At 34.4% G+C, this 20459-nt stretch overlaps 1 protein-coding gene across 1 annotated transcript in view; it reads right to left on the bottom strand.

Moving 5' to 3' along the window:
• Nucleotides 1-20459, bottom strand: part of LOC148599186 (uncharacterized) — a 36525-nt gene that overhangs the window by 9302 nt on the left and 6764 nt on the right. Inside the window, exons 6-13 of the mRNA XM_088558445.1 lie at nt 13888-13996; nt 13481-13559; nt 12791-12868; nt 8439-8596; nt 6966-7003; nt 5912-6017; nt 1702-1866; nt 539-680 (exon numbers count right to left, since the gene is read on the bottom strand). Coding sequence (XP_088414571.1) covers nt 539-680; nt 1702-1866; nt 5912-6017; nt 6966-7003; nt 8439-8596; nt 12791-12868; nt 13481-13559; nt 13888-13996 — 875 coding nt within the window. The remainder of the gene's footprint in view (nt 1-538; nt 681-1701; nt 1867-5911; nt 6018-6965; nt 7004-8438; nt 8597-12790; nt 12869-13480; nt 13560-13887; nt 13997-20459) is intronic.

Here is a 20459-nt window from a genome sequence, read left to right as displayed (position 1 = left end):
GCTTTAACTTATACTTCTTTTTTCTCATTTGTTAAATTGAAGTAATTAAAATAATGCAATTTGTAAATATAATGTTGTTTTTCCTTTTACGTCGTAATTGCAAATAAGGATTGGTTTTTCCTTATTTCTATTGTAAATAGCGTCTATTCATGTCTTTATATAAGATAAGGAAGAACTTTCACTATAAAATTTATATAAACAAGAAGAAAAGCAAGAAAAACATGTAATTCATTCCAATGACAATAATGTTGGCATTACACAGCCAAATGTGCCACACATGAGAATCATGTAGTTTGCATCATATTAATCGAGCATATGGTAATCATATATTTCAGGTTTAACAAACATATAATTTTCATGTTTTAAGCTAAACTTAACATATGAGAATCATATGACTATCAAATGTACAGATGTAAAGTATCATTTGAATATCATATGATTTGTACCATATGATAATCATATGAATCGAGCACCATGAGATTATCATATGAAGTACATTTGGCTGTGTACATTTCATAAAGCTTGATACTTTACTGACTCTGTAAGCATATGACGAGTGTCCAAATATCATCTGACATTGTTGGTCGATATTAAACTCTTGACCAATAGGACGAGATATGTACTGTGACGTTGATATCACGTTTTGTGACGAAGTGACCAATAGACAATTGTGTCTGTTACTGAATAAATAAAACATGTTTAGAGTTAGCTGCACATTGATTTCTCAAAGCTAGATCTAGACAAGATCACAAGTTTTCACAATTTAGTATTTCAATTTAATTGTGAATTTATTCGTATTAGTGTCTTTCTACTTTTTTCGTTAATTTAATCCATGAAAAAAGGTTAAAAACAATTGTTAAGAGAGCCAAGAAGGCCAATGAAAGTTCCTTTATAGAATATGAGATTGAAGTTTGAAGCAATTCAAAAGGTTGACACGTCATTATCACATCATGTACATATACACCGCAACATATTCAATATCGAGTAGAAAACATTTAATTATCGTATCGTCTCATTACAGTGATATGATAATGATTCTACGGGTTGAGGAACATGCGATAGAATTTGGAACAGTCGGCTGACATAGCCAGTATCTGTTTCTGTAATTTTGTTTTTTTAAAAGTTACTTTGAAAAATTAAGGCCAAACGGCGTTGAAAGTCCTTTAGGGAGTTAACTTCCAATTCTATGGTGATTAAGTTAAAACAATAGTTTTAAGGATGAAGACGTTTTTCGTGAAATATAGTCCATGATATAATAATTTAATGGTACTGGGAATCAATGGTAAATGGTACTGGGAATTAATGGTGAATGGTACTGGGAATCAATGGTGAATGATACTGGGAGTCAATGGTGGATAATACTGGTAATCATGGTGAATGGTACTGGGAATCAATGGTGATTGTTAGTAGGAATCAATGGTGAATGTTACTGGAAATCAATGGTGAATGGTACTAGGAATCAATGGTGAATGGCACTGGGAATCAATGGTGAATGATACTGGAATCAATGGTGAATGGTACTAGGAATTTATGGTGGATGGTACACTGTTGAATAATTAGAAAATAATCAGTGAAGAGCGGAAATGTTACATGTGTACATATATATTTGCGTTGAATGTTTGTTTGAGTACATTGATCAAGGAGACAAAGTGTACTTCTATATTTCAGGTTAATCTTTTTACTTTTCCAATAAACACTTACTTATTGAGCTTGTCTATAACCGTTTTCATTTCTATGACAGAACACGATGAAAATATCCATGGATGTCGGGCAATATCTCCGGGCTGAGCACCACTTGATGATGACATTATGTAGAAAGCTGTTTTATTGCACTGGTTCTGGTCTCCATCATGTATGCCACCTAGACTGAAATAACAACAAATAAAGTTAGAAAAACATAACTAAGGTAGGAAACTAGAATCAGCAAATATTTAACGAAAGGAGAAGACCAACTTTACTAGTTAAACGACTGTTACCATTAGATTAGTAATATCAAAGCACGCCCGGGTTTCAAGGTTCTTCATAAATGATCGCAACAATCAATCAATCAATCATTTCAATGAGTATTTGAGAAAAACAAATAGTTTATATTGTTATTTTAATATAAATATCGTTATTTTGTAGTAGGTTATTTCTATTTTGATAAAAGAATATCATTGTTCATCTCATTAATATCTGTTGTCCGAGCTTATTGTGCATTGGTTTTATTTTAGTGTAAACCATATTTTATTAGAAAATGCATCACAGAATATAAAACATAAATAAGAAATCGGGATTCGGTAACAAGTTTCCTTATATTAATCCGTCTCCCCCAGAAAAAAAATCAGATAGAACGTGATTATAACATCAATAAATCGTGATCATATATTAAGAACATATCAACTTCAATGCAAAAATCAGCTAAATTAAGGTTAAAAAGTAATTTTGACTGCTGCGATTGTGTGAGAAGTATACCTATGGCTATGTTTATAGTCCGGTCAATTGGAGACATAATAAATGCAGTTAACTACATGTAAAAAAGCTAGGCAGTCATAATCGTAAATATTAGGGTGGTGAAGCAATGTTGCTAAGCATCTACAGAGCGAACCGTCTACTCTCAGTAACTTGTTCGAAAATATTTTCATTTTCGCGATCGTTTTTCGAAGGATCACTGAAAAGAAGAATTTTGGTATTATAATTACTAAAGGTGCCTATAGTTCTTTGTCGTAAAGCTGTATAATTAGGACACTGTAGTAAGAAATGTCTATTATTTTCTACAGATCCACAAGAACAAAATTTATTATCAGTAATATTCCGATTAAAGAAGTGTTCGTTTAGAGCGCTGCAGTTTAATCTTAGTCTGGCATGAGGAACTTGAGATTTGCGTTTGTTTTCCAAAGTTGTAGTATCGAGGAGGACATTTTATGTTTTTGTTAAGATGATTCCTAATAGATTGCTTGGAACAGTTTTCTCGAACTTCAGCCGGGAGTCCGTTCCACAATTGAACAACCGATGGTAAGAATGAATTTTGATAAAACGCCGTTCTGCTATTAACAGTTTGAATGTCGTGAGTCCGTCTAGTATTATAATTGTGAATTTGTAATAATTGTCGGGGCACTAAGCTACTTAAATATTCGGGTGTTTTGTTATGAAACATTTCATGAAATTTTAGAATTTTGTGCTTTTGACGCCTTACTGAGAGTGGTTTCCAACCAGTATCTTCATAAAGGTTAGCCTTAGACACTAGTTTTGTTCCACCAGTAACGATTCTGGCTACCTCAATTTGTAAACTTTCTAGCTTATCAGCAAGATATTGAGGAATGTTGTCCCAAATTATGTCCGTATATTCCAAGATGGGTCGTATAAAGCTAAAGTAAATGGTTTGGAGATTTTTACGTTTTAATTTAAACTTCAGACTTCTTAGAACATTAATACGAGGGGTAACCTTATCTATTAAGGAGTATATATGTGAACACCAAGTACCGTCTTCACTAACAGTTAAACCAAGATGCTTATGGGTTTCGACTTCTTTTATCAATTCATCGTTCATATATATAGGGGGATGGTGTGGCTTACTAGTCTTACGGGAGATGGTCATAATTTCCGTCTTTTTTGGATTGAAGTTTACAAGCCATCGTTTAGACCACTGATGAATTTTCTAAACATCAGTATTAAGTAATTCAGATGCTGCATATGGGTTTTCAACAACTATAAATAATGAAGTGTCGTCTGCAAACAATCTTATATTGCATAATATATCACGGACAATGTCATTTATATATATACTAAGAATAGAAGGGGCCCAAGTATTGATCCTTGGGGAACTCCTGCTTCTATATTAAAACTATCAGATGACTGTCCAGATATAACAACTTTTTGCGTCATATTCGATAAATAACTCATGAACCATTTTAAAAGACTACCACGTACGCCAATTGCTCTCAGTTTGAAAATGAGACCTTCGTGCCAGACTCGATCAAACGCTTTGCTTATGTCACAAAAAACTACTCGAATTTCTTTCCCTGCATCTAACGCTTTACCAAACAATTCTGTTAAGTGTAATAGTTAGTTAGTTGTAGAGTCGCCAGGTTTAAAGCCAGACTGTACACTAGTTATAAGATTATTTCTACTTATAAAGTATAAAATGTTTAAAGACGCATTTCTCCATGACTTTACCTAATATTGGGAGAAGAGCGATCGGTCTGTAGTTGTTCAGCAACTCCCTATCTCCACTCTTAAATACTGGTATAATATTGGCAATTTTCCAACTATTTGGGAATGAACTTGACTGTATGGACTTATTAAAAATACGAGCAAGGGGAACAGAGAGTTCTCTTGCGCCCATTTTTAGAATTCTGGCGCTTATATTATCTGGACAAGTTGCCTTTGATATATCTAATGCACCCAAATGATCAAATACTTCTTGCTCTGTTATATTAATATTACTTAGTAAATGGACAGTGTCTGGAGGCATGTCGGGTAATGTCGCTTCAGAGTCGTCGACTCGAGCTTGTTGGCTAAAGTACAAATTGAAATTATTTGCCTTATCTCGGTCATTTTCTATAAATTTGTCATTTATTAATAAGGGAGGATAGTTAGAGGATTTCTTAGGCGCCCCTGATAAGTTCCTCAATATTTTCCACCAATTTTTTACAGTGGTAGTTGGATTTTCAAGTATTTCAATTTGTTTGTTCATATAGTCTTCTTTAGCTAATTTAACAGCGTTGACACATTCGTTTCTCGCTGCCCTAAAACGGTCCAATGATTCTATAGTATTGTTATGTTTAGCTTTGTTGTGTAAACGCTTACGTCTGCGAATTAACTTTTTTATACGGGAAGTCATCCACGGTGGATCTTGGGAATGGACTTTATTTTGTTTGATATGTTTTTTTCAGCGATATTCATAATTTTCTCCGAGAATTCATAAACAACATCATTTATATCGTTTTTAATCGTTATATTTTCCCAATTGACTTGATTTAAATCGTTTTCAAATTGTTTTTTATTTGGTTTTATTTTGACATGTATCAACGTATACAACAAGGCACCTACACTTTGTTTAGATCACATTCACTTTCATATAATATTCAGGAATGATGAAAATGATAACATAGGTAAACACACACCTACCATATAATGTTACTGTACATCATTAGACCAGTTAAGGAATGTTTCTAATTTTTAACAGGTTATACGAAATAACCTGGTTTGCGGCATTTTACACTACTAAACTGCAAAGCGGTTAGTGAAGAGGGTAAACTGGCCCATGCCGTGTTATTGAATAACCTGTTCAAAATTTAGAAACATTCCTCATAATTTATAAGTTCTAACTGATTATAGTTCAAATATTGATAATGGATTTATAGTTAAAACATTGTTTTGTTCGGAGATTATTAGAATCACGGAGTGCGGACCAATCGACGTTAATGACACCAAAGTTCCAAGACTTTCTATAACCTTTTTGGATCAATCAAAAGGCTTGTTTCAAATAAAATTAAATCATATATGTATAACTTCTGGGGTGTACTGTTAGACTTGTATCGAATAAGCTAGCTCTTAAACAGGAAGAAGCCACACCTATTCAACATTCTGGAGCATCTATGCCACCATTTTTTTTTCATATTAATTATGCGCACGTGTGTGTGTTTTGAATTCGTTCAACTAACGATTTTCTGTGAATTGTTTTGCCTATTTGGTGTTTCCGGTAGTGTTTTGGTTTGTTGACACAAGTTATCCTCGCTTGATACATACTCTTTTAAGTTATGTACAATAATAACATGTATCTTCGTTTTATTGTCACATACATCACGTATATTTCGTCTGTGTTATGCCATTTACTTATATATGTATCTAATTACCGATGTACTATTTCATGATCAGCTACCCTCTGTGTAACGCTATTACTGGTACATTTGTACATGTATCTAATTACCTATGTCCTATTTCATGAGCAGCTACTGTTTGCGTGATAAAATTAAAGTTGTCTCTGACAATGGATTGACTTAAAGATGAACACATCGCACCAAGATAAGCTTGTCCTATAAATTGCAGCACAGTACATGAACATGTAAATAGCTGAATTAATAAATAAATAATATGGTGCAGGTGAAACCTGTAAGTGGACGAAGTTGAAAATATAGATAGACATGAATTTAAAAATTTTCCTGTCTCTATTTTTCCCATCTTGTCGCTTTTTTTAGACATCTTGTCTCTTCTTGGCGTTTATTGACGAAAAGCCAGAAAGTCATATTCCTATGGCATGTCGAAAAAAAGTATCTGAATTTAAATAACTATATGGAAGACCATATAGTAAACGCTTTTTGAGTGAAGAAGATACGAAATACCAAACTTTGTATGAGAAGCTCCGAAAAACGTGACTTCCTGTCAGACTGAAATCAAGCTCTCAGTGCTTCCAATCTATGACTTTACCTCGCATTGAATACTGTTAGAAGGACTCCATTCTTCATTATGTTTGAAGTATTGATGGTGGGCGATACAGTTACATTGTATTAGTAACTTTTATATGTACAGAAAAATTTAAGTGCATTTTCCATACAAATACATGTACATGTACATGTACAACTGTATTAAGATTGGACGTTACATACACATGTATCGTCCAATCTTTATACCAGAAATGACAGTAGAGCGTTCTACAATATACAAGTATCTTACGGAAGCTATTTCTGTGGTTACCAGTGTTTAGCCACAAAGCAAATTAAAGTTTCCGGAAAACATATCCGACGACAGATTTGATTTTAAACTCTTCATTGTCGCTAGATAGTTACAACACACACTGAAGCAAATACGATGGTTCTTTGGCAATGTCTTATATCTTAAAAACTGTCGTTATAAGGTTACAGAAAATATAAAAAACAAAACCAAAAATATTCACATTTTATATCTTTGAAATCCGGATATACAATACAAAAAACGTGATTGCATATATAGTGAATGCATATACATGAACTGAAAGATAAACTTACCATATATTGACGAAGAACCGCTTTTCGTTAATGTATACCTAAAATCAGTGTATACATGTACAATAAATTGTTAATTAAGAATAATTATTAAGACTTTTTACTGGTATTCTTTTAATACTTTGATACTGTATACTTCTATTCCCCATACTCAGTTAAAATCCCGACTTAAAAACATTATACATCGTTGTTTTTCCAAAAAAGATGGTACACCTGGAATTTTTAATCGACAACATATTTGTCCAGTGTGGTGGACGTGTTTTTCAACAAACAGTCGGCATTCCAATGGGAACAAATTGTGCTCCTTTACTAGCTGACCTATTCCTTCACTCTTATGAGGCTGACTTTATAGCTGATCTGATCAGAAAGAAAGAATATTGTTTGGCTAGATCCTTCAATCTCAGTTTTCGCTATGTAGATGACGTGTTATCTTTAAGCAATCCTAATTTCGGGGATTTGATACATCGCATCTACCCAAAAGAACTTGAGATAAAAGATACTACAGGCACTGTAAAGTCAGCCTCATATCTTGACCTACACTAAGAAATCGATGGTAAAGGAAAACTATTGACCAAACTTTACGACAAACGTGATGACTTTTCATTCAGAATTGTCAATTTTCCTTTCATCTGTGGCAACATCCCTTCGGCTCCTGCGTATGGAGTGTTCATATCACAACTCATACGTTATGCCAGAGCTTGCCGGGACTACGCAGACTTTTTGTATCGCGCTAGAACTCTAACAAATAGGCTTCTGGAATAGGGTTATGTTGCTACAAGATTGAAGTCATCACTACAGAAGTTTAATGGTCGTCATCATGAACTCGTGGATCGTTATGGTGTATCCATCAGCACCATGAAAACTGATTTATTCAACGGGTCATAGTTTTCCTTTCCTCGCTTGTCTACCCCGGACTTGACTTTTTATGAACAACTCGGCGGGTGTTTCTAGAAAAGCAGAGGACGCTTACCCTACCGGTGCACCTGGTCCATGCTCCCAGTTTTTAGTGGAGTTCGAGTTGCTCATTTACTTTTGTTACTTTGTATGTATGATTTTAGTTACTTTATGTTCTTTGTTGTGTATGTCTGTTTTTCATGTCTGGTCTTTGTCCCTGGATTACATTCTTTTGATTACCGCTTAACATTGGTTCCCTTGATTACTCTTTTAAATTAAGGTTTCATTGACAAATGCATATGCATGTACATGCAGTTCACACAATGCCAGACTGTTAATACTCTGCATAAAGATTTCTATAGGATATTAAAACCATTCAACGCATTTATACAGTAGGAATTTCGGTTTTTACTTTTACAATGGTCTGTTATAACACGAACAAATTTTGAGACCCAGATTTCTACTTTTGGCAAAGCATTATGTCTTAAGCACATAATCAAGTTAAGGATCGATTCTAAAAGCGAGATTCAGAACCGGAAATCAATTTTATGAGATTTATTCTTGCTTTGATAATCAACTTACTTAGTAAACAGAACGCTGTGATCAGGGTAGGATAGAGAAGCTGTATTGTTCTGTATCCAATGACTGAAAACTGCTAATGTTGTTTCTGCTTCAATCTGTGTCTCACCAGATGGCATTACTAGTTTATTTCTCTCAGTCCAATAAGAATCCTCAGATGACTAGAAAGGAGCCCGATTTTAGCATAATTAATGTTTAACGTGTTTACATGTAACATTTAGCATTTTAAAAGACTAGTTTATTTTCTTGTTAAAATGGTTGTTGTTCAAAAGACATAATATGACATGATACGAAAATACAATTCACGTTGTGCACGTTATTGCTACACACATTAAAAATTGCCGCCACTAAAAGTCGCCTGTAAACTGTCCTCTCTTACAAAATAAACTACATGAATAAAAGCACGAACCCAATTCAAGAAGTGAAGTAAAACATTATTATACAATTTGTTTTAAATGATTAATTTTTCGGCAGAAAAAAAAAGAAAAACGTGGAAATACGATGTCTGACCTTACAAAAATCCACTTGTGTTATATATGTGTTCAAATTGCTGGAAACCGATTAAACTCTGTCTTATAAGGGCTGATCGAAATTGTGTGGGATTCATGCTCACATCAAATATTTCATGACTTGTAATTCGTCCGTCGTCAGTTATTTTAAACGGCAGCTTTTGAAAGTTCCTGAACGTTGATGCCGCAAAAAGGACACGGAAATTATTTTTTTGGGGAATAAAAAAGTATAATGGCTAGCGACTATTCCTTTCGTAGCTATCCATAATGTTGTGTTCTTAACCTTAAATTACCTAAATGTGAATTATCATGTGGCAAACTGTTATTTGGAGTATGGTGTATATGTGTACTTTTATTTAGCCTCCATAATGAGAGTAACATAGAAAATTACAACATATATACAAACAAATTGAAAAATATATTATACGCTATCATTCGCACATACATATCACCAACTAATTCACACATAAATATCTACATTATCAACTATTACAGTAACTGTTAAATATTCGATCATACCACCGAACACAACATTTGTACTCACACGCGCGCACACAACATTCATACAAATTATACCTGACGCTATATACCGCGCAAGACTGTCACACACGCCACGCAAAATTCAATACTTGCACTACTGCAGAACATAATACTTAGCAAGGATTCACTTTACTAAGCACTTTTATTCATCACAAAAGGCATACAAGCTCTGAAACAAGAACCTGTATATCGATATACATGTATTACAAAACAAAGACACCTACGACATGTTTAAAGAGGAACATAGTTTGTAAACATAATTAAGACAACAGCGGTCACAGAGGATTTCAGGAAAACTGTCCGATATGCGAATTAAACAACATACGGATATTAAGAAATTGTGCCTGGTTACGTAAGTGTTTGTGTTTGGAAGCTATTTTCCAAGCTGGATGAGGTTTAATCGAGCTATGGAGGACCTTGACTCATCGAAGTCCATGTCACTATCCATTCTTGCTAACTAATCACTTTGTTCGGTGCTGTAGATTGATGCCTTCACATTTTTTTCCCAAACAGTCTGTGGAATGTTTGTAAATAATGCAAGAGAGAATCAGACAGGCGTCGGGAACAAAGCCTAATTGTTTACTACCAGCACTGTGTATGTTGTCATTATTCCGTAATGTTAAAATTCGCAAGGATATAGCGCTAACAGGTAAACTGCAAAGGCGGCCAAAAATAGCAATTTCCTCTCATTTACAAACGATTCAATACTAATCCAACCAAGAAGTGGTAAACACATATATATGTTTTACATATATAATGATGAGCACGCTCTAACACAATCCATTCAGTTTTTTGTAAGTTTTTTCCTCAAAGTTCGCATCCATATAGAGCTTTTGAATAACACACTTGTGTTATCAATTTAGCACAAAGGAGCGGATTGAAAACAGAGTGGTGTATCCCAAGTCGTATAACAGATAAACCAGTTGAGCGTAGTTTCTTGTACAGATTCGAAGTTCTATTGAAGGTATCCTAAGAAGAGTCAAGTGGTATTCCTACATGTTTAGCTGACGTCGAACTGGGAATAGGTTCGTTATGACGTAAGAGTTCAGGTCCGATGTTTACCGAAGTGTAAGAGTCTACTTTTCCCGGCTGAGAAAGTGAAGCTCCAGTTCTTGCTGTAACTTTCACATATGTTAATCATGTGTTGACTCGATGAACGACTGGTTAAGAGATATATCGTCAGCTTGCACTGGTCATTAAGATGATGAAGGAGAGCACCTTGTCGACTATTTTCTAGTTTATTTATCAAGTCGTTAATGAAAATCAAATATAACTTGGCAGACAGAACACTGTTATTTGGAGTATGGTGTATGTCGTAGGCGGGTCTGGTAAATGGGAGTATATGGTCAAATACTAATTGGTAGATAAAATTAAAATCAACGGAAGAGAAATTAAGAGAACCAGCATTTGAATGGCAATAAAAACACACGAGCGCACCATTCTTAGGTTTGTCAGATCCCAGCAACCATTCGGAATTTCGGGTTCTGCCACTGGATTTCTTATCAATATTTCACATTTGAATTTTAAAAAACACAGAAAAAGAAATTGTGTAGGTCAAACATTAACCAAACCGGGTGACATATTCAAATGCATTATTACATGTACATGTACCTCCTCTCAAACCTTTTTTTCTAACCAACTGATCAGTCTCACAGCAATATTTGAAGGAAAATGTACCACAAATCACGTCATTTGTATCTAGCTTCTCAAGATCCAAAAAAAATGTGCATATAAGGTACGAGTCGACTTGTATTGAGTCTAATTACTTTCATTGAAAAGAGATCTCTTTAAAAGGGTTTATCTATTATTTATAGACACACTATTCCAGATATTAACGAGGCAGAAAATTCCGGGCACAAATCTTACTTATTGAAAAAAAAATTAAGACGAGTTTCTCATGATAAGAGTGTGCTAAGATGTCAAATGAGAGTCAATTAAAAGAATAATTATAATCCTTTCTGTATGTACTGGACATTCATTTAGTGTTGATAGCCATGAAGAACAAATATTTAAATCGTGGCAGACACATTTGATGATTTGTTTTGTTTTTTTTTTTTTACCTTATGGATTATAAGTGAGAACACAGTGAATTTGAGGAAGGTCAGACCTATGGTTATATATATTCAATAATAAACAAACAATATATGAAATAATGTAAAAAATAATATGATTAAATTGTTTTAAAATATTTTGCTTTACTTTGTATGGTAAAATAACAAATGTTAACTATAAAAAATAAACCCTCGTAAAGGGGGGTTATTGGCGGGAAAAGTTAAAAGAATTTTTGTCATTTTGATATTACAAGAAAGAGTTCGGTCACCCAAATTTTCTTTTTGAAATATGAGAGAATGTCAGCCAGATAGGTTTCTTTTTTATCAATTTATGATAAATTCTATATTACGACTAAATTATCTAGAAATTAAGTTCGGTTACCTATTCTTTTTTACATTAAAATTCTATTTGTGCTCATTCAAGATCATCCTGAGAAAAACTGAGGAAAGTACTAGAAATATTAGGTATGATCTACCTTAAGATATGGTAAAATGTTCATGAGACAACCACCCAGGCAGTCAAGTTCTTGCCTTTGGACAGATGTATGAATATTCAGAGAAAGCACGTGTACCAATGTCTTAATTCATCATCTCCTCACAATACCCGAGAGACAATAAAATTAATAGAACAAGAAAAGTCTGTACAAATTAATTATAAATAAATACAGCAACATTTCCTGGTTACAAAGAAGGAAAGATAGAAGATTCAGGATCAAGGTTCACCACAGGCTCTTCAAGGATGGGCTGCACCACCCTTAAAATTTGAGCTCTACAACCCTTACATTTTGAGCTCCACCATTAAATATAAGAAAATTAACAACAAAACCGTATTTATAACCAAATACAAGTAAATATTGAATAGACCCTTGTGTGGTAAGTTGGTGAGCATGCTCAATATACACTTCCGCAAGGTAGAGCTTGGGTAGAACAGAAGAATTTTCCTCGCGGAAGTGTATATTGACCATGTTCTACGCATGCTCACCGACTACCCCAACGTTAGCACAAAAGCGTCTATAGTATGTTACCCTTTTTTCGTTAATTGAAGCAAATTATAAACTACGTGTGTAAGACCGCAAAATCAGATTTACGGACCTTTAACATGTATGCAAAACTTTGATTAAATACATTATAGACTATGAATATGAACACAGGTTAATTTGTGCCACCCTTGAATTTTACCTATAAAAGTTATTTTTGAGGATTACTATAAAAACTCCCAAAATCACTTGTTTGTCGTGGAACCGATATATCTTACCTCTGATATGTAGATTCCAGAATACACAAATCCAATTGTAAATGTGGCACTGGGTAGGTTCTTGAATCTAATGTCTAACTATAAACGACAATGGTTGTATGATAAACATGTGTAAATTTGCATTTTATTGCTTTTTTAAAACCATCTCCGTGTCTTTTACGCGCAAAAAAAAATCGATAACATTAACTTAACATATATCTCCTAAAGTTTAACCTCAATGTCATCTATTAGTTCTTAATTTTCTTCTTTAATTTCAAAGATATAATGACGGAGATGAAATCTTTACTTCATGTTTGGATACAAAAATTCCAATATGAGAATTGACTGTCATATTGTTGGTCTATTCGAAATAAACTTAAAACTAACCCAAAAAAAAAACCAGCAGATTTTGCAATCATTTCTTAAGAATCAACATTAGATGTAAATGGCGGACGAAGCTCAGACGAAGGGAACAGGAGTCTGTAATACAAAAGTGTTGGATGAGCTAAAGGGCAAAAGGGCATGATTAAAATTTGATTTAAAAATGTCAAGGTAAGTCTAGGACAAAATAATGCGAAAAATAATCAGTAATCAGGTCAAAGATTGATAACAACAGTTCTTAGATTCATATGTAACGAAGTATTTCATCCACACCACCCACCCACCATAAGTATTAATGGTACATTGTAGCTCCGTTAAACTAATACCTACCCCATTCACAAGGAATGCATAATATCTGTTTATTCTGTCCATGGCTGTTGTTCTATTCTGTTGACTTATGTCCATCCAGCTACAGATTGTAAAAGTATGATAAGGCACAGACCATTTTTATCCTTAGGGAGGGAGAGAGGGTGCATGGGATGTCGGATATTACTTTTTTTTTGTGCAAGCGCAATATTTGTGTTTATATTTCAGCAACAACCGAAATCAATCGACCCTTTGAATGAACGGGGTATTGTTTTCAGTAAATCTGGCGAATTTTTATATACTGTCTTGTTTTGTTTTGTTTTTTTTTTTTTTAGTATACGGAATAACGACAGTTTTAAATTCGAGACAGAAAATATCACAGTAAGCCCTGTGATATCGTACAGTAACAGTGTTGGTCGTCTCTTACTTACAACCTGAACACTGAATAATCTACCACCAAGATTAACTCGACATTATAGGTATCTGTCGCTCTCCTTCGTCGATAATACTTGGAAACGTTAATGCTGGAAGGAACGCTTGCTGTAAAAGAAAACGAAAGGGATGTCCAGCCTCTAAGGATACAACATGGTATGACCCTAAGATTTTTTTAAAATTTATTTTATTTTATTTAATTTATTTTTATTAGTATTTTTATTTTTTTGGGGAGTGGGAGGTCGGGGAGTGCACGTAAACACAAAGATGTACTTTCAGAAAGATTAAGATTTACCGTTTAATGTCGTTTTATCCATAGGGATTTCATCCCCCCCTCCCTCCCCCCCAACTAAAATTTGCAAAGCATGGGTTGTCAGGGGTAGATTTAGGCGGATTTAGGTTGAAAGTTTAATTTTTCGCTAATTTTACTACAAAAGATATCTGCATTGTACCCACTCTAGAAAAATATTTCAAAATTTAACCTTAAAAAAATTTTCGCCTGGATCCGCTCGGCGAAGTTTTAACTGTGCTCTCCCCCATCAAAAATCCTGGATCCGCCCCTGTTTGTAAACTTAATTTGAACAAAATGATACACAGTAATACACTGTATACATGTACATGTAGTTACATGTATACTCATAACACTGCTTAAAATCAATTCGACAATTTAACAAAATGACTAAGCACAAAAACAATAATATGTTTTGAAATATGCTAAATGTATTCGTTTAAGATTAAAATGCTTTCATTGCATTATAAATGGTTTTTAAATATCATTGAATGTTATAGTGAAATGAATAAACAATAATAATGAATTATTAGTTGGTGCTACATTTTCGGAAAATGTGCTTTAAACGTATTTTATTACAAACATTATCATTCCTTACTAGAAACATACAGACATGTATAATCATAAAGAACTCGCCACGATTGTAATGGCATTGATCATCTGACTTCTTAATTTGGGTCATTGGGAACTATTCTTGGGTCTTTTGGTAAATTAGTGTATATTATCCAGAGACCGGAGTGTTTGCGTCATTGTTGCGTCCATTTGTTAACAGTCTTAGCCTTTAGATTACTTGTTAATCTTCACAGATTTCATTGTTCGCGTCTCCTGTATTTGTTATGTATAATGTATAGTTGATAAGAAGGTGTAGTGTAGCGGACAAGCGAAAATTAAGACTGACGAGAGTACCCCGTTTCCTTTTAAAATACAACCGTATAATTCATCTCGCCCTTCAATATAAATCAAGGGCAGACGCAGACATTTTAACAAGGAGGGGTGTCTGGAACCCTCAGAAAAAAGGAAGTGCTAGGATATTATTTGCCATTTTTTGACAATTTGACACATGAAAATTACAAATTTTCGAATAAATGGGAGTTGTGCCAACAACCACCACCCCCATCCAGATCCGCCACTGGACATAAAGCACAGACACTTCACATGTATTAATGGTAAGCGTTTTTTTTTTTTTTTTTTTTTCATATTTCATTGCATATAATGGATAAAGGTATAAATATACTTCATCTGACCGCCTGAAACTTAATCAAACTGATAACGTAAAGTACTATAGAAATCAGCATCCGTCAGTCAACGTGTGTATTTTTCCTCGTTTAGTTGTTTACTATCGTTTAAATCAAATATGGAATTCCCCTACCGTCTATATAACTATATAATTTTAAAAATAGAACATTTATTTCCTTCGTTTTGTAGGGGATTTTATTGAAGACATTTAACTACATTTGTGATAGATTGACGTGTACATGTATTTTATAGTGTCTACCATAAAACGAGGATAAGAAACAATTATGAGAAATAATAACATGTATTTAAACAGTAACAATGTTGTCGAGTGTTATATAAACAGTATTGTACAATGCGTGTTGTATTAAGATCAATTATTTTAATTTCATGGTAGTTATTTAGCAGAAGCAGGCGTGATACTTTCCATATTTGCATGTCCACCTGTGGATTACCTAACTGTACTAATTCGGTTAGAGTTGAATGTTCTAGACGTTATTAAGGGACGTAGAACTAGTATATTCATGTGTACTGTTGTTAGACATGGACTAACTACCATATCTTGAACTTTATATATGTTGGGACATCCGTCGTTCCAGTCAATATTTCAATTTATTTGGATTTGAATTCATACACATCTTGGAATAGTAAAGAGTAAGTTATTTTGGCCATCATGGAAATCAATGTTAATCATTCGTATTTGACTGAATTGCCCGCTATTGTTGGGATATCAGCAGACGACACGGGCACGTTCTGGATACACAATACAAGTGAAAAGATTCTACAAAAGGTTAAGCTCGAGAATGATATGCGATTAGTCGAAACTATAGATAGCATAAAAGTTTACGACATTTCAAAGCGCAAGAAGGACAGCGCAGTGATTTTAACGCTTTACGGTGATCATCACATAAAATGTTTGACAACTGACAGCCAGCTCCGCAACTTGACCAACCTTCGTCCGTATTTACCTTTAGGGATTCATTTAACTGCCAATGATGATATTTTAGTGGGATTTCAAGAGAATGCCGAGACTTTCCCAATTACAGAAAAATCTGTCAGAGGTATTTTAAAGCTAGGAAAAACGGGAAAGGAGAAAGCCCGATTCGAATTAGATGCTTCCAACCGGAGATTGTTTTCATGTCCGTACCGTATTGCAACTAACATCAATAACGATATTTGTGTTTCTGACCATCTAACTGCAGACAACACCGGAAGAGTCGTAGTGATGTCTCCGGGTGGGGAAATTCAATGGAGCTATATTGGGCATCCGGAAATTAATGCCGGATGGAACAAATTTAACCCGGAAGGCTTGGCAACGACTTCAGATGGGAACGTTATAGTTATGGATTGTAATAACCATGCTATTCACATTCTGTCAATAGATGGGGACCTATTGCATTGTCAGATGACCCGGATGTTAAACTTTATAGGGCCGTGTAGTGTAATTACCTTGCCAAATAGCGTATTAGTAATCGGTTGTGCTGCTTCTAAAGGAGATTCGGACGCAAAAATTGTTATGTTAAATACAAATGATCTATAAACAGACAGCGTCATGACAGACGTGATTTTTAGCTTTCAAGTCTGTACTGAAATCGGGGGATACATTTTGTATAACAGCAAGTACAACAAATGTATAGACCATATAAGACTTTTTTTAAAATGTCGAAACTGATGCATGTACGTCATTGTATGGGAAAAATAATCTACCTTTTATTATTTCTTCCCATTTACCTCCAAAATGACAATTAGTTTAATAAAGTTTTATCATTTTTTTTCTTCTCATTTTATCATACCAAGGGGAAAGCGCTGGAACAGGGGCTTTATACTGTATACACTCCCGGGCTACGTGTTTACGTGGTGTGTGAGTTGTTGTTTTATTTTCCGTCCCTTGTCATAAATCTGGAACACCTTTATGCGTTTTAGTGAGGAAGTTGAAAGCAAAAGAGTCCCCTCACATTTGAACTTCCTTTTTTGCTTTCTATCTTACAGTTTCAATCCAAAAGCCCTCGTCCTTTCCTGCTATAGGTTTGGGCATCCGCCGTTCCAGTAAATGTTTCAATAAACATTTTATTCTTACTTATTTGGATTTGAATACATATATGTACACACATACATGTAGGAATAATAAAGAGTTAGTTACTTAGGGCAACGTGGAGATCACTGTTAATAATTCGATTTTGACAGGTTTGTCCGCTATTGTTGGGATATCAGCAGACGACAAGGGCACGTGATTGGTAACGATTTGACTTTAATGTTAACTCATATACATAGTTACAGTACATCAGTGAAACGGGAAAAATATAACCGTGACAATGCGATACATTTATGCACCTAAGTCATCAAAGTAATAGAAATAACGCAGATGACCAAATGGCGCACGTCAGCGGAAACCATACGTGTCTTTTCTGTTTAACTTTCACTTTAAACTTTATTGTTTGGTTGTATACATGAAATAGTTGTCATCCGGTCGTATGAAATTCCCTTTTATAGTCCACTGAATTCAACACACTTATGGAGGATACCGTCTTTTGTTGTATTTTTATCAATCTAGATGAAGATCAGAATTGATATAGCAGTCGCCAGAGCCTTTAGATTTGTAAAGCCTGATAGCATCTGCGATTATCTCACACTACCGCAGGAAAATAGTCCCATTGTTATACCCCATTTAGGTCCAAATGCAGATAGATAGATCCACTGTATAATATACCAAATTTAATTCTATGTTATCTATACCAAAAAACAAACCCAATAAACAACGTTGATTAGGATTGTACACTTGTATCAACAATGATCCAATTGAACATAGTTGACCTCTAACCTCTTATGAGTACCTGTTTATTTATATGCAACCAGTCATCCACTGTCGATATATTCAAGTTGTCTATTAAGTTTTAGATGCATACTAAACCAGTTGATGTTTAGCTAGAAACGAAAACTCCCGCGAGGCTATAAATAGTCATCGATCTTAGAAATGAAATACAAAGAGGAATGCTGACGCTGTCTTCAGATATTTCATTCAGGCCCTTGCGGATCCAAATATTTACAAAAAGGGGGCAGTGGATCCGATCAAGAAACTTATATAAAGGAAGTGGTTCCATGCGTTTATTTGCCACTAATTTTTTGGCCAAATGTCTTACAAAAGGGTAGCATATGACAAAACCATCCCAATGTATCGCTCACTGTATCGTGTATTCTGTTACGTTTACCGCCTTGTGACATAGGAGGCCCGAAGATGACAAAGAAAGATGAAACTTTGCTTAGACGATGGCATAGGAATTTCGATAATGCATTCCTCGGGAATGGTGTCAGTCTGTGGTCTGGTGATATTGGTTACTGTAATAATCATTTTATCGGGCTGTATTGGGCACATGTAAAGATAATAGAACTGCAGGTGCCTCGGGACCGTAATAGAAGTGCATGGTTAGTGTTGTCTGCACAAGACATAATTGTTGAAATTATATTCTTATACTTTGGCGTTTATGTAAATGTCTGTGGAACTTGGGTGCCTAAGAAACTAAGCACTCTAAATGACACATAGATGTCTATGCGATAACTTTTGGCACTTGAGCTATAAATCTTATCAACCTAGGAATGATACTGGTTGAGAGGGACATGTATATAAGGATATGATTTATTTCAATGATAGTGGCTTAAGTTTGAGTGATTTGACAGACAATTTCGACCTGGAGGTCGATAAATTGAATTTCGACTTGAAAATTTACAAAGTATGAAAGGCCAACAATTAGTTTGTAATTCAAATACGCAGTATGTCGGATAGTTTTGGGTTCATTCACCTAGGTGTTCCATGTAAACTGACATCGAACCTGAATATTACGCAAACTAACGCACTGTTACGATGCATCATGAGTTTGGTGCGTGTGTGTGTGTGTTTTTTTTGTAATGCCCTTCGTAATCAGAATAGTAAATTAAAAAATTCAGAGATCAATATTTACCATTTACAACAATAATCTTATGTTTAGATACGTTTGAATTTTATCCCCGTATTCCTTTTATCCCCAATCTTTGTAATTTGATGATTATTTGAGGCTTAAAAATTCAAACGATCGATATATATTGATTCAGTACATGAGTACTTTGATTTTAAATAGCAACATACCCCGGTAAATGATTTCCAATCCAATCATTTAATTCAAATTTAAAAATCTAAAGTAGTCGGCTTCTCATTACAATGAAAATTGTTACCTGAAGTAAACCCCAAAGAGATCCGAAAGAAGTGAGCTCTTAAATGACACGAAACAAACAAGCAATGCATAGTTTACTAACATTTTGCATTCTTTCTAAGTAAAACCACACACCTTTGATAAACTTATAAATGCATGAACACGTCATGTACATGTACGTGTTCCAAGGTCAATACTCAGTGTTCCAAGGTCAATATTCAGTGTAGCATTAATAAATTGGAACAAAAACAAAGACATTATAATTAGTAAATACAAAACTAAATCATGTACCTCATATACGTAAAATAAAGACGAACAATAAGAAACTTGGCAAGGAAATAAAATGCATGTAAAGGAACACCCATTTATTAAGAATCACGCATTAAAACGAAAGTGAAAGTGAAAAAATTGAAACTTATACATCCCCCAATCTCCTTTTGATAACATATGCACCTTCTGACCTCCAAATTGAATTGGATCATAATCTAACAAAGAGGATGCACAATGGTAATATGTAATAAAGGTTGTGTGGAAGTTTCATTAAATTCCATTCAGCTGTGTAGAAACAAAAAGACAAAAACAGAACTACAGTACATGTATTTTAGAGTTGTGATATGTACATGTATATGACCATACAAGTACTTGACAGAATAAAGATTACATAACTCATACATAATAGATGTAGTGTGTTGACGTAACACGAAGAGAAACAAGTGTCGGAGCTAACGCAATGGTCACACGAAGACACTAGACATAATTGGATAATTGAATCACGAATACTATCCCGTAACTGAACTCCGGCAACGCAAACAATATTTGATCCTTAATTCACATTTAAGGGCTCCCCCTCTTACACCACTGGATTTCA

Source organism: Perna viridis, chromosome 13 (genome assembly GCF_037379345.1).
Source record: "Perna viridis isolate PV_CMFRI_1.1 ecotype Kerala chromosome 13, ASM3737934v1, whole genome shotgun sequence".
NCBI classification, from domain to species: Eukaryota; Metazoa; Mollusca; class Bivalvia; order Mytilida; family Mytilidae; genus Perna; species Perna viridis.
The sequence above is the reverse complement of the archived record's forward strand: the minus strand, read 5'-3'. Positions and strand labels throughout refer to the sequence as shown.